The 13,202-nt window shown below is 46.9% G+C and overlaps 1 protein-coding gene across 1 annotated transcript; it reads left to right on the top strand.

The window, feature by feature from the left end:
* Positions 1-931: 931 nt before the first annotated feature.
* On the top strand, positions 932-2,133 carry LOC147446459 (uncharacterized). The gene is made up of 2 exons (XM_086524709.1): positions 932-1,516; positions 1,597-2,133. The coding sequence occupies exons 1-2, from the start codon at positions 932-934 to the stop codon at positions 2,131-2,133; spliced, it is 1,122 nt and encodes a 373-aa protein (XP_086380835.1).
* Positions 2,134-13,202: the final 11,069 nt, after the last annotated feature.

Genomic DNA, 13,202 nt, shown 5'->3' on the forward strand with positions numbered 1-13,202 from the left:
ATGGAGAAGTGTCCGAAATGTGATTCCGAAAGATATCGAGTAGATCTCCACGGGACAAAAATTCCACAAAAGGTTTTGCGACATTTCCCTCTGCTTCCTCGCATCAAGCATTTCTTCGAATGTAAGGCCATGGCCGCCCTAGCATCATGGCATGAGGAGAATAAATCTTCGGATGGTGTGCTACGAATTCCTGCAGATTGCATAGCGTGGAAACATATAGATGGAACATGGTCGGATTTTGCCAGGGAAGCTCGAAATTTGCGCTTAGGCCTGGCTATGGATGGCGTAAATCCATTTGGTCAAAGATCAACATCTTACAGTGTATGGCCCGTTGTCATCGTCAACTACAACATTCCCCTGTGGTTGACTACGAAGAAGGGGCACCGATGGCTAAGCTTGATTGTGCCAGGGCAATATAAAGTGGGGAATATGGATGTGTATCTTTGTCCACTATTGGAAGAGCTACAACAATTGTGGATTGGCATAGAGGTGGTGGATATGAGCCGACACACAGGATGACGGAATGCTTTGATCAGAGGCATTCTAATGTGGACCATGCATGACTATCCCGGGCTAACAGAATGCTCAGGTGATCTATTGACACTCCTCACTCAGACACTGTAAATCTTGTTTTTTCCCATAGTTGATCTATTATCATGTGTATACATGCAGGGCTTTAATATCACATGTGGACTTTAATATCATTGCATAAAATGTGGACTTTAATATCATTGCTGCACATACTTTACAGTTTATTTTACCGGTTGCCATTGAGGGATGTTTGTCTCTCGACATCCGTAACACAATCTACAAACTTGCAAAGCTGGTGCAATGGATCTCACAAAAGGAGATCAACGTAGACTCCATACCATTCGCCAAACTAAATGCTGCGGAGCTTGTGTGCATGTTTGAGAAACATTTTCCTACTACAATGCTAACCATTCAGGTGCATCTTCTTGTTCACATAGTTGATGAGGTGGAAATAGCTGGCACAGTTCATTCCAGATGGATGTTCTTCTTAGAACGTTTCATGAAAACGCTTAAGGGATATGTACGTCAAAAGGCACGTCCGGAGGGTAGCATGGCAGAAGGTTGGTTGGTATCAGAGTCCCTAGTGTACATTGGAGAGTGGCTATACGGATTTGATAAATCCCGGGACACGCTATGGCGAACCATAGATGATGAGCGCATATCTGGGATTGTCATGTGCAATCTCGGTGTTGAGAAGAAGATGACGGAAGATCTAGAGGCTAAAATCAACCGATTTTGCATGCTTCACAATCCAGTGATGCAAAAGTGGATTTCACAATATGAGGATGCAAAGCAAGAGCGACAAAGGACACGAATCGAGTGGAGACGGGGAAGACGACCACCGATGCACTATCCAGCGGTTCTGGAGAGCCTACCAACCTTCATGAGCTTAAGATGGTTGCACAACCAATTGAAAAGCGCACAACAATGCGGTGACGAAGTGACTGAGGAAGAGTGGGAGTACTCTCGGGGTTGCGCGACCAAGGTAAGTTTGCAATGTACGACTAGCTAGTGACTTTATTTCTAAACGTTTGAACGGCCACTCATAATCTTTGTTCGTTGTAGTATAAGTCATACACAACAGCATGGTGTAAAGGTCGACATTTTAGGGTGGAACGAATCGACAGAAAGCGTTTTACTCAAGATTGTGGAATCATGGCAAAATTTGAACAGTCTAGTCGACGACGTTCCTCTGATGCAGATCCTGTGGTGGCGGAACTCACTTATTTCGGCACGCTGCAAGAGATTTTGAGGATCGATCACAGAGGATTTCAGCGCTTCAATGAAGACCTGATGAAGATTCGAATGCGCGAATACTGCAAACACAAGCATTCCGAAGTGCAAAAAGCAATCAAGAATGGGTGGAACAGGCCAGATTGGCTGGCCAAAGAAGATTGGAAGAATGAGAAGAAAGCAGCGCGCGAGAATCCCGACAAGTGGAAGCAACAAAAGGATGCAGCCAGAGCGCGAGTAGAGGCAGGGAGCTCGCACCACTTGGGGAGCGGTGGATGGGCATCATTTGAGGCCGATTTTGTAAGTGTTTTCACATTGCTCTTTATGTTCGATAGTTTAGGGTTTATGAGTTTTTTAATTCTAACATAATGAAATCTTTGTATGTTTTGACAGTGGTCGATGACAGGACGTGATCCCACACTGTACGAGCGCGAGTACGCAGGCAGGAAGGGCTTAAACGCCCTGATGGACATTCTCAGTTCTCGCGGCGGCATGGTTAGTATTAGGGTTTACTCTTTTTTATTTTTTGTATTGTTTTATAAATGTCGTTATATGTTTATACTTACTGAAAGCTGTCTTATTGTCTTTTTTTGCAGAATCCGACAGATACGCCGCTTGGACGCGATGAGACGTCTGACTAGACGACGTCAGTTTAGCCGTAGCTAGATAGCATTAGTTTAGGGTTTCTCATAGCTTACGTCTTTTTGAACCATGTATATTATTACATTTGTCATCGCAGTTCCTTTTGCCAATCAATTCTTTATGCCTATGATGTTGTACAATTGTCAGTATTACATTTGCCAATCAATTCATTTTGCCTATGATGTGTACAATTGTCAATTTTGCAAACAATGCGTCTTGTGGGTGACTATTTTGGGTCTATTATCTACCCTTGCACTTTTTTTTAAAAAGTGAATCAAGTACAATATGGTTGATGGGTGGCAGGGCATTCAATGCCCTGCCACCAAAAAAAAATTCTCTCGGGCGTCACTATAACCGTCGCTATTTATGGCTCTGTAGCGTCGCTATGAGCGTTGCTATAGTCTGCAGTGTAAACGTTGCTATAAGCGTCGCTATGAGCGTCGCTATAAACGTCGCTATATAGCGACGCTTATAGCGACGCTCTCGTAGCGACGCTCGTAGCGACGGTTTTAGCGACGCCGGGGGTTATAAAAACCCAGTGTATTTCCGTCGCTAACAGCGTCACAAGAGCACACAACCTCTTGTAGTGAAAGCACGACATGGACATTCCTAGCTGCCCATACAAGTAGGTATGTCCACCGCATAGAAAGCACGACATGGACATTCCCACTGCATAGAAAGCAAGTCGTGGGTAGAGGCCCTAAGCTAGTAACTCTAGCTACTGCGAAATCATCGCGAGTCACTCCCTGTGATCAGTAGGGGGATGAGGACTAGTTCAACATTAGAAATAAAAATGAACATGCCAAGCTACATTTTCCCTAGCAGACATTCTTTCCTATTTTCAAATAGTATATCCATCAACCATTCTTTCTGACAGGAGCAAAGCGAACCCCGAGCCTCGATGGTCTCTAAAACGCCGAGGACCGAACGGCGCGCCTCGAACCTGTCACACGGTAAAGCGAACAGGGCGCACCACCTAGCTTTGAGCGGCTAGGACGCAGACCACGATGATATGAACACCGCAAACTTACACACAATGTGTGTGTGTGTGTGTGTGTGTGTGTGTGTGAGAGAGAGAGAGAGAGAGAGAGAGAGAGAGAGAGAGAGAGAGAGAGAGAGAGAGAGAGAGAGAGAGAGAGAATGACAAATGATGAAAACCCTCGGGGGTGTGAGGGAGGATTATTTCTGCAGTATTTACAAATGACCTTCTTCCAACAAGGCATCACACCGTGGTGATAGAGAGGTAGGGAGAAAAGATGGTGCAAACTATTTGGTGCGTTCTCTAAGACGACTCGATGATTGTGAAGCTTGCTACCAAGAGCGTATATACATGTGCGCATCGACCATTGGAGTTGAGAGGTGGACGTGGCTCCCTTTACATGATGCAAATCCCAAGGCAAACCATCACACAAGCCCCCTTCCCGTGATGCCAATAGTGCCAACTCCTCCCACTACACTCTACCAAGTGCTAACCTCTCATGAACTGTCCCCCTCGATAGTGACCTCTCAGTGCCAATTTATAAGTGTTGGCTGCTTGGATTATGGCAATCCCGGTCTGATTAGGATAAGCTAATCAGGGAGACAAAGCAAGCGATGGGCCCGGTGACCATCACCCTTGCTTGGTTTTGGGAGGTTATTAAAAGATGAGAATCTCTAGGTGGGCCTTTGTGACCATCACCTAGAGAGAGGGAATTTACAAAAGTGGAAATTTTACAATGGCTTGGGTGAAAGCTGAAGAAATGATGAACATAACCTATAAATTACTGAAAATGGCGTTGTGGTTGCGTGATGCCAGTGAATGGTGTGTTGCTGGTGCGTCGGTGTAGCGTGTACTTCGTTCCGGGGTTGGCCGGGGCATGCCTTTGGCGCATTTCTCCTTTTTGTTGTTGGCAGTGCGTGCTTTGGGTCCTGCTTCTTTTTCGTTGTTGTCGTAGTCGTGGAATCCTTTGGTTTTTTTGTATTTGTGGTGCGTATATGCGTGTGTGTGTGTGTGTGTGTACGTATGGGTGTGTGAGGGTATTTGTATATGTGTGTGCGAGCGTGAGTGTGTGTGTATATGTAAGCGAATGTGTGTGTGCGAGCGTGCGTGGGAACGGGGGAATGTATGCTATATATATATATATATATATATATATATATTTTCCGGTTTCTCGCAGTGTAGACGACGCAAAGAGGGGGGGGGGGTGAGGATGGTGAAAAGGGGGGGGGGGGGGGGTGTGTGCGCGTGCGCAGCGGGTGAGTGTGTGTGTGTGTGGATAGCGTGCGGGTGCAGTAGTGTACAGGGAGCGCGAGCTTGCGGTGATGTGGAGCCGGGCAGTGAGCGGGCGAGACAAAGCACGAGAGAGAGTGAGAGTGGGGGGGGGGGGGGCGGGGAGATGGGGAGGGAGGGGAGAGGGGATAGGGGTTGGGAGGGTGTGGTGTATGGCAAGAAACGTGCGCGACAGGGAGGGGATGAGCGCAAGGCCCGGGGGGCAGGGATAGTGGACAGCGGGCGTGACAAGGAGGGGGGGGGGGTGTTTTAGTCAACGAGAGAGGGAGAGGGAGTAAGGGGGGGTGGTTCCCACCAAGGGAGGAGAGGGAGAGAGAGTGAGAGTGGTTGGGAGGAGATAGGGTAGAGGGAGGATATGGTGGGGGGGTGTTTAGGCTAATGGTCCGCCAAAAATGGGGGGGGGGGGGGGGGGGGGGGGTGCTTAAGGCTGAAGGAAGGGTGTGGACGAGAGGAGGTGGGGGTGCGGCCCACCGTGGCTGGAGTGTGGACAAGTAGAGAGGAGAGAGAGAGAGAGAGAATATTTGAAAGAGAGAGAGAGAGGATATTATCTATGGCGGCCCGTCGGGGCTGAAGTGTGGCAGAGATACCAAAGGTGCCTACCGGGCAGGATGATGCAGCGGATGTGTAGGAGAGAGAGATTATGGGCGGGGCCGGGCAGTAGAGAGAGAGAGAGAGAGAGAGAGAGAGAGAGAGAGAGAGAGAGAGAGAGAGAGAGAGAGAGAGAGAGAGAGAGAGAGAGAGAGAGAGAGAGAGAGAGAGAGATTGTCTTGTGGTGATATTGGAGAGGTGTGGCCAATCTGGCGGCGCCCCACCGATGGTTAACCTTGGGGGGGGGGGGTATGGTGAATGGTAAAGGCCTTTTCTTTGTTTTTTTTTTTTTTCTTGATAACAAACCCTTCCTTCCTTAGGGTGTGGTTCTCATGGGCATGGCTTCGAAAGCTGGCTATCATTAGCCCTCCCATGTAGCTAGAGGCATTCATGCTTCTAGCCCTTCCTCTGCATCTTTAGTTGTGGAGTTAGAGGGTTCTCCCTCTTCTGAGATGTCTAGCATGATTTCTGGATCAAACCTAAGAAAATACCTTTTCAGTCTCCATCCATTGACCCTAGTCTTGTGAATTATCCCATCTGCTTCCATCAGCTTATAGCTGCTGTTGTCATAGAGTTTCTTGATGATGAATGGTCCTTCCCATCTGGGTTGAAATTTCTTGTCTTTCCTGGTGTCGAATCTGTTGTCGTATCTTAGCACTAACATACCTTTTTCCAGTCCCTTTTCTTTAAGTCCTTGATTGAAAGTGAGCTGGTGTCGTTCTGCCTGCGCTGCATAGTGATTGATTGCTTCTTCCCTATCTAGTTGGAGTCTCTCCAGATCCAGGATATGGTTTTTGAGATTTACAACTGGACGCTGTATCTGGCTGGCCAAAACTCATAAGCTGGCTATCTGCATCTCGATGGGTAGAATTGCCTCCTTCCCATAAACTAGATGGAAAGGGGTGAAACCTAGTGATGTTCGGAACGTTGTTCAGTAGGCCCAAAGAGCTGCCATGAGATGTTTATCCCAGTCCCCTGTGTGATTGTTCACCTACTTTGTGATGATTTTACAAATCATTCCAGTTACCTTTTCTACCAGACCATTGCATTGTGGATAGTATGGCGTGGAATGTCGGCGTGTGATGCCTAACTTCTTCATCATTTCACTCACCAAATCACCTCTGAATCCCGGCCCTCTATATGATATTATCTCAAGAGGAGTGCCAAAAGGGCAATAGATGTGCTAAAAAATGAACTTTTCTACCTCTTGCGCTGTAATGCTGGTGGTGGATGTTGCTTCTGCCCATCGAGTCATGTAGTATACACCCACTATGATGTACAATTTACTAGATTGGGCCCTTGGTAAAGGGCCAATTGCATCTATTCCCCAGTTCTCAAATGGACCATATGAAATGATAGGATTTTGTGGCTCGTAGGTTAAGGTGTGATCACTGGCCACTTGACAAGCCTTACATGTTTTACACCAATGGTGTACATCCCTGTTCAAACTAGGCCAAGAGTATCCTGCCTGTAGAATCTTCCTACTGGTGATATCTAGAGCAAAATGACCGCCGCAGACGCCATTATGGCAACTTGAAATTACCTCTGTGATCTCACTGGAGGCTGGCACCCACCTGAGAATCTGATCCTTGCCCTTATAGTACAAGTGTTCGTTTACAAGGCGATATCTGGTAGCCTTCCTCACCAGCCACTGTTTCTGGCCTTTGGTGTATCCTCTAGACATTCTCCTGTATCTAGAAAGCTGATAATGTTAGGCATAGCATCACTACCTTGGAAGAGGGGTAGCTTCAGTTTGATGGCTCCTACGGGAACGTCTTATATTCTTTCTTTGGCTAGAGCATCTGCCTCCTGATTTTGTGCTTTGGGGACGTGAAATAGTCTCACTGCTTTAAACTTCCTTAGAAGATCCTTAACTTGGCATAATTGACCAAGTAAAACCTGATTCTTACAAACCCAAGTGCCATTTATATGCCTTATCAAAAGCAAAGCATCGCCAAACACATTTAGGTCCTGAATTCCTTGTGAAATACATTTTTCCAACCCAAGAATTAGGGCTGCATATTCTGCTTCATTGTTGGAGTGGGAGTGTAATAACTGCCCGATGGAGAATACTCTTTCTTGTTGCTCGTTGAAAATGACCACGCCAGCTACAGACTGGTCCATCGTTCTCTTGTATGCTCCGTCAAAGAAAAGAGAGTGAGCTCTTTCTAGCCTTGGACTCTCTACCATTGGTGTTTCTTCCTTCCGTTCCGTGTTGACCTTCAACTTCTTCTCATAATGGCGATGAGTGAGAATTCCCGCTAAACTAGCCCTGGTGGAGTTTTCTACTTGCATGGTGTAGTCAAACTCTTGTAATCTAATTAACCACTTTGAGATCCTAGATGAGACATCCATGTGTCGCATTACATATGGGAGAACCTCTTCCATTGTCAGTATTACAAAGGGTCTAGGCAGGAGATAGGAGCGGAACTTAGTGGTAGCAAACATTAGTGCCATAACCATATGTTCTACTTCGGTAAATCCCTTTTCTGACGGGGTCATGACACGACTAGAGAAGTAAATAGGACGCATGAAAGAAGTTTGGGGGTCCTTTTGCATTAGCACGGCTCCGAGTGTATCACTTCCTACACTAGGGTTCACATAAAATGGCTCGTCCCACTTAGGAGGTTAAATAGTGGGAAGCTTAGCTAGGATTTGCTTTACCTCAATAAATTGCTGCTCATTCTCTTCACTCCATGAGAAGACATCCCTCTGGGTGAGTTGTTGTAGGGGAAGGACCACTTGGGATAGCAAGTGAATGAACCTGCTTAAGTATCTTACCTTCTAAAGGAAAGAAACCAGCTGTTTAGCGATGGTGGGTGACGACAAAGATACCAGGGCCTGGATCTTGCTAGGGTCATCCTCAATCCCTTTTGCTGAAATTACATGGCCAAGGAGAGTGACTTTGCTTTCACCAATGTGACACTTATCCACGTTGAGATGGCCACCCAAGGTTTGCAGCCTGGTTAAGCCATCATAGACTTTGCTTAAATGAAGGGCTTGTGAACTATAGATGCAAAAAATATCTATGAATACCCGTATTGATGTTCCAAAGTAGGGTTGGAAAACAAATCACATAGCACTAAAATGTGGCCGGCGCATTAGTGAGGCCAAACAGCATCACTCTGTAGGCAAAGCATCCCCAAGGTGTGATGAAGGTTGTCTTCTTCTGATCTTCTTCCGCAATGCTAATCTGGAAGTATCCTGAGTAGCCGTCGCACACTGTGTATCGTTCATGACCTGCCACTTCATTGAGTATTTCATCCTGGAATGGGAGGGGAAAGTGATCCCTCTTCGTGGTTGCATTGAGAGGTTTATAGTCCACACAGACTCTCCACTTACCATTTTTTTTTGGTGTGACTACTACTGGGGAGACCCACTCTGAATCTTCCACAGGGTAGATGAAACCTGCTTGTAGCAAACTTCTCACTTCCTTAAGTAGTGCCTCTTGCTGGATTACTCCAAGTCTTCTGAGCTTCTGCACCACGGGTTACCTGCCTTCCTTGAGTTTCATATGTTAACTCCTTTGAGAGCATTTTTTGTAATTTACCTGCATCCTCCAAGGATTGCGTACCTGATGATCCCTCTTGGTTTGCCAGGGGTGTTTCAGATTGTGTCAATCTTTTTGGGTCTTTAAGAATGACCCCCATCACTTCAATGCTACTGTCACTTCCGTCTGTGGTGGTTGTCTCTTCTCCTGAGGTAGACGAATAGTCGCTGGTGGAATCATCTTCTGAAGCCTCCAAGATCATGTTCCGTTGCTTCCCAGTCTTCATGTCGTAGAATATAGACTTCCCTTTAGCGTCCTTCATCTGAATCATTCCGGTGCTCCAATCTTGTTTAGCCTCCATATCCATAAGCCAAGGCCTCCCAAGAATGATGGGGTAGCCCTCCCCTTTGTGTGGCATGACAAATATGTCTACCTCCACTTTCGTATTGAATGCTTTTACTTTGACCGCATTCACAATGCCTACGCATTTTATTCTTACATTGTTTGCCATCTTGGCCCGGCAGGGTGCTGGCCTACTTACCTCTAGACCTAGATGGTGCATCATCTTTTCACTCATGATGCATATTTGCATGCCACCATCTATGTAGACGTTTGAGATTCATTGCCCCTTGATGTGAGCATCCATGGTTGGTAGGATGTTGTCGAGATCCCTTCCAGAGATAGCCCCAGCTATCCTGGGTCTTGATTTCCTGGTACTTACCATCTTTGTCCATTGCCTCCTCATTCTTGGTGCAAGGTGGAGTAATTGGGGCCAAGTTATCTTTGGGCCCTGCATTAACACATCCTGAACTAAGTCATAGGGTTTTGCATACTCACCTAGTGAGAAGTCCACGATGTCTATCTTCCGTCGTGGTTAGCTGCTTGCTTGCTAGACTCGGCCTTCCCTTTCATTTTCTCTTCTCTCTGAGAGGCTTCCTCGTGCCTGGCACGCTTCACTCCCATAGCATCCACTTCTTCTATCTTTGCTTTTCCTTTGTGCTTCTCTCGAACTGATTCTTCTACCTTTGCCTTCCCTTTAGCCTCCAAGCTAATAACACTCACCGCTTGGTTCACAGCAGGTGGTGGGGGTAGTGGTGGAATGAGAGGTTGGGGTGGTGGTTGCTGTTGTACAGGTGGTCTAAGGATTTGGACCGGTGGGATCGGCCCGGGTTGCCTAGGTGGTGGTGGTCTTGCTCTTGGCAGAGAGATCTGATTCTGTCTCCCCCCTCTATTGAAATTCTGCCTCCTTGGGTGTGGGCATTAGTACATTCCATGGCCGTCTTCCCTGTAGTTGTAACAGTGGTACTTTTGGTTCTGCCTTCGTTTTCCTCTTCCTTGTTCTGGATTCCTGACAGGTGCATGCCCTTGCTGCACCAGATGCACAGATAAACTCTCTAGTTGGGTGGTGATGCGACTCAACAGGTCTTGCTGCTCTTCTGATGCCTCTTGCTGTTGGGTTCTATGATTGGTTGTTGTAGTCACTGGGGTTGGTCGGGCCAAGCTTGTTTCCTTTGACTCGTTTACTCTTGCTTGCATGCGCAGCTTCTTGTCTTTAAGGCGGGCTACTTCGACTGCCAACTCATATGTTGCAGGAAACCTTCCCTTCACCTTCTCTCAAAGCAGCGACCATAGACCAGCAATGAAATGGTCCTTCTTTACAAAATTAGGCGCTCCTTCGCCTTCCTCCAGTGAGGCAACCCATCTCTCCCTTAAGTCCACAAATTTGGACTCGTAGGTGGCATACTCTAACAGACCTCCCTGCTTCAATTCCGTCAGTAGCTGCCATAGCTTCTCCGAGGTTGTGCCTCCACCAAACCTCTTTACAAAAGCAGCTCTTAACATATCCCATGCATTCTTGGTAGCCTGGGGCAATGCATTATACCAGGACTTGGCCTCTACTTTCATCAGTAGAGAAAAAATTCGAAGTCGTGAAGCGTCGTCATCTTTGTTGGAAACGACACAAGCAATGTCGAAATCATCCAAAAAGTCGGTGATGTGATCCTCTCCCTTCTTTCCACTGAACGTGGGAAAGGAAACACTTGCCATGGTAGTGACTCAGGAAATTACAAACCTTTAAAAAAAAAATATTTTAATGCATTAACAACAGTAGCGACTCATAGCGGCTTTTTACAGGGTTGGGTGGATAGGTTACAACAGGATAAAGATAGAAACATTAAAGGAATGATGATAATCCAATATGGGGAGAATGATAGGGTTTGGGGACTTGAGGATTTCTCTCCTGGTACCGCCACACCGAATAGGTATACGATCTTCTGTTGGTAGAAGACTTTCCTATCTACATAGATATTCACATGCATATGCTGCAGGAATCTGAACGGAATGATGTCAACCCGTTTTCCATCATGCACAGAGGGTGGAATACTTAGTTATACTCTTACCGTGCCAGTGTTGATGAGTCGGCACATCCACAGGAGGTCGTCGCCTTTCATGGGCTAGATCTACCTTTCCTTCGTCGCTCAGCACCGGGCTCTACCTTTCCTTCGTCGCTCAGCACGTACATGGTGATGGCGACACGTCTGAACACTCCCAGCCTCTTGGCTAGTAGCAATTGTAGGTAATTTCCGTAGTCGGTGTGTTGCATGAATTCTACTCCATTCAGTTGCAATTCGTCCCGAGCCCACTGGGTTTCACCCGTGGTGGAAAGCTTCTTCAGGATAAGTTGTACAGGGAGAGGAGGAAGATCCTCTACCCGTCTTCCAAAACAGTGAGAGCAGTAGCCGAACCACTCTTCCCTACGACATAGGAATCTCCTTACCACTTCTTCTTTAGGATTGTCGAAGTGGATTGGTAGCACTCGCATGCATTGTGCAAATCGGTAGGCGACCTTCCGCCGCTTAGCTTTGGATGACTTCCTCTTTGGCAAGCTGGGTACCACCCGGCTTTCTGAGTTGAGCTTGAAGCACTTGCTTGGCCAGATGCTTCTCCCTTCGGGGTCATGTGTTTTCAGACTGGCTTAGCTTCTCCTTACCTTTGGCTCGGCTAGCCCCTTTAGGCCACTTTGGATTAAAGGTTATAACTTTGACTGCAGTTTCTTTAGGGAAAAGAGGCCTCACCGTTTTCGTTCCGTCTTTGATGTGAATGACTTCTTTGTGATGAATGTCGATGTAGACGATTTCAGCCCTTTCGCTGCCTTCGTTGTGCTGGCACTCATTGACAGTCTGTCTTGGTTGACAACAGTGATGGCACTTCACCGACCTCCCACCTGATTCTCTCAATTTGTGGTTAGAACAAGCAACACGAGATGGAGAATTTACCTCTTGAATACTGAAGACACTGCAGCCTGGCAGTAGTACTTCAATGAAGGCGGCTAGTGCCTCCTTCGTCTCCTCTTCTTCCGTCCTCCAGTTAGAAAATTCCTTTAGCCATTCGTCCATGATTGATGGCGTGCATCACTTTCAACATTGTAAACTGAAGGGTCTTAGAAAGGCCTCCTCAGTGGGGGCACCAAATGACGGGAGCAAAGCGAACCTCGAGCCCCGACGGCCTCTAAAACGCCGGGGACCAAATGGCGTGCCTCGAACTTGTCACGGTAAAGCGAACAAGGGGCACCACCTAGCTTTGAGCGGCTAGGACGCAGACCACGATGATATGAACACTGCAAAATTACACACAATGTGTGTGTGTGTGTGTGTGTGTGTGTGTGTGTGTGAGAGAGAGAGAGAGAGAGAGAGAGAGAGAGAGAGAGAATGACAAATGATGAAAACCCTCGGGGGTGTGAGGGAGGATTATTTCTCCAGTATTTACAAATGACCTTCTTCCAACGAGGCATCACACCGTGGTGATAGAGAGGTAGGGAGAAAAGATGACGAAACTATTTGGTGCGTTCTCTAAGACGACTCGATGATTGTGAAGCTTGCTACCAAGAGCGTATATACATGTGCGCATCGACCATTGGAGTTGAGAGGTGGACGTGGCTCCCTTTACATGATGCAAATCCCAAGGCAAACCATCACACAAGCCCCCTTCCCGTGATGCCAATAGTGCCAACTCCTCCCACTACACTCTACCAAGTGCTAACCTCTCATGAACTATCCCCCTCGATAGTGACCTCTCAGTGCCAATTTATAAGTGTTGGCTGCTTGGATTATGGCAATCCCGGTGTGATTAGGATAAGCTAATCAGGGAGACAAAGCAAGCGGTGGGCCCGGTGTGGTTGACCCTTGCTTGGTTTTGGGAGGTTATTAAAAGATGAGAATCTCTAGGTGGGCCTTTGTGACCATCACCTAGAGAGAGGGAATTTACAAAAGTGGAAATTTTACAATGGCTTGGGTGAAAGCTGAAGAAATGATGAACATAACCTATAAATTACTGAAAATGGCATTGTGGTTGTGTGATGCCGGTGAATGGTGTGTTGCCGGTGCGTCAGTGTAGCATGTACTTCGTTCCAGTGTGTTAGTGTGTAACAGTAGGTGTATTAGTTAGAAGTAG

This window comes from Adiantum capillus-veneris, chromosome 12 (genome assembly GCF_014529385.1).
Source record: "Adiantum capillus-veneris isolate H3 chromosome 12, ASM1452938v2, whole genome shotgun sequence".
In the NCBI taxonomy this organism is placed as follows: domain Eukaryota; kingdom Viridiplantae; phylum Streptophyta; class Polypodiopsida; order Polypodiales; family Pteridaceae; genus Adiantum; species Adiantum capillus-veneris.

Excerpts from the sequence above, each read along its gene's own strand:
- LOC147446459 (XM_086524709.1), top strand. The coding sequence starts at position 932 with ATGCTAACCATTCAGGTGCATCTTCTTGTTCACATAGTTGATGAGGTG. Across the intron at positions 1,517-1,596 it reads CTCGGGGTTGCGCGACCAAG|TATAAGTCATACACAACAGC; the intron begins GTAAGTTTGCAA and ends TGTTCGTTGTAG.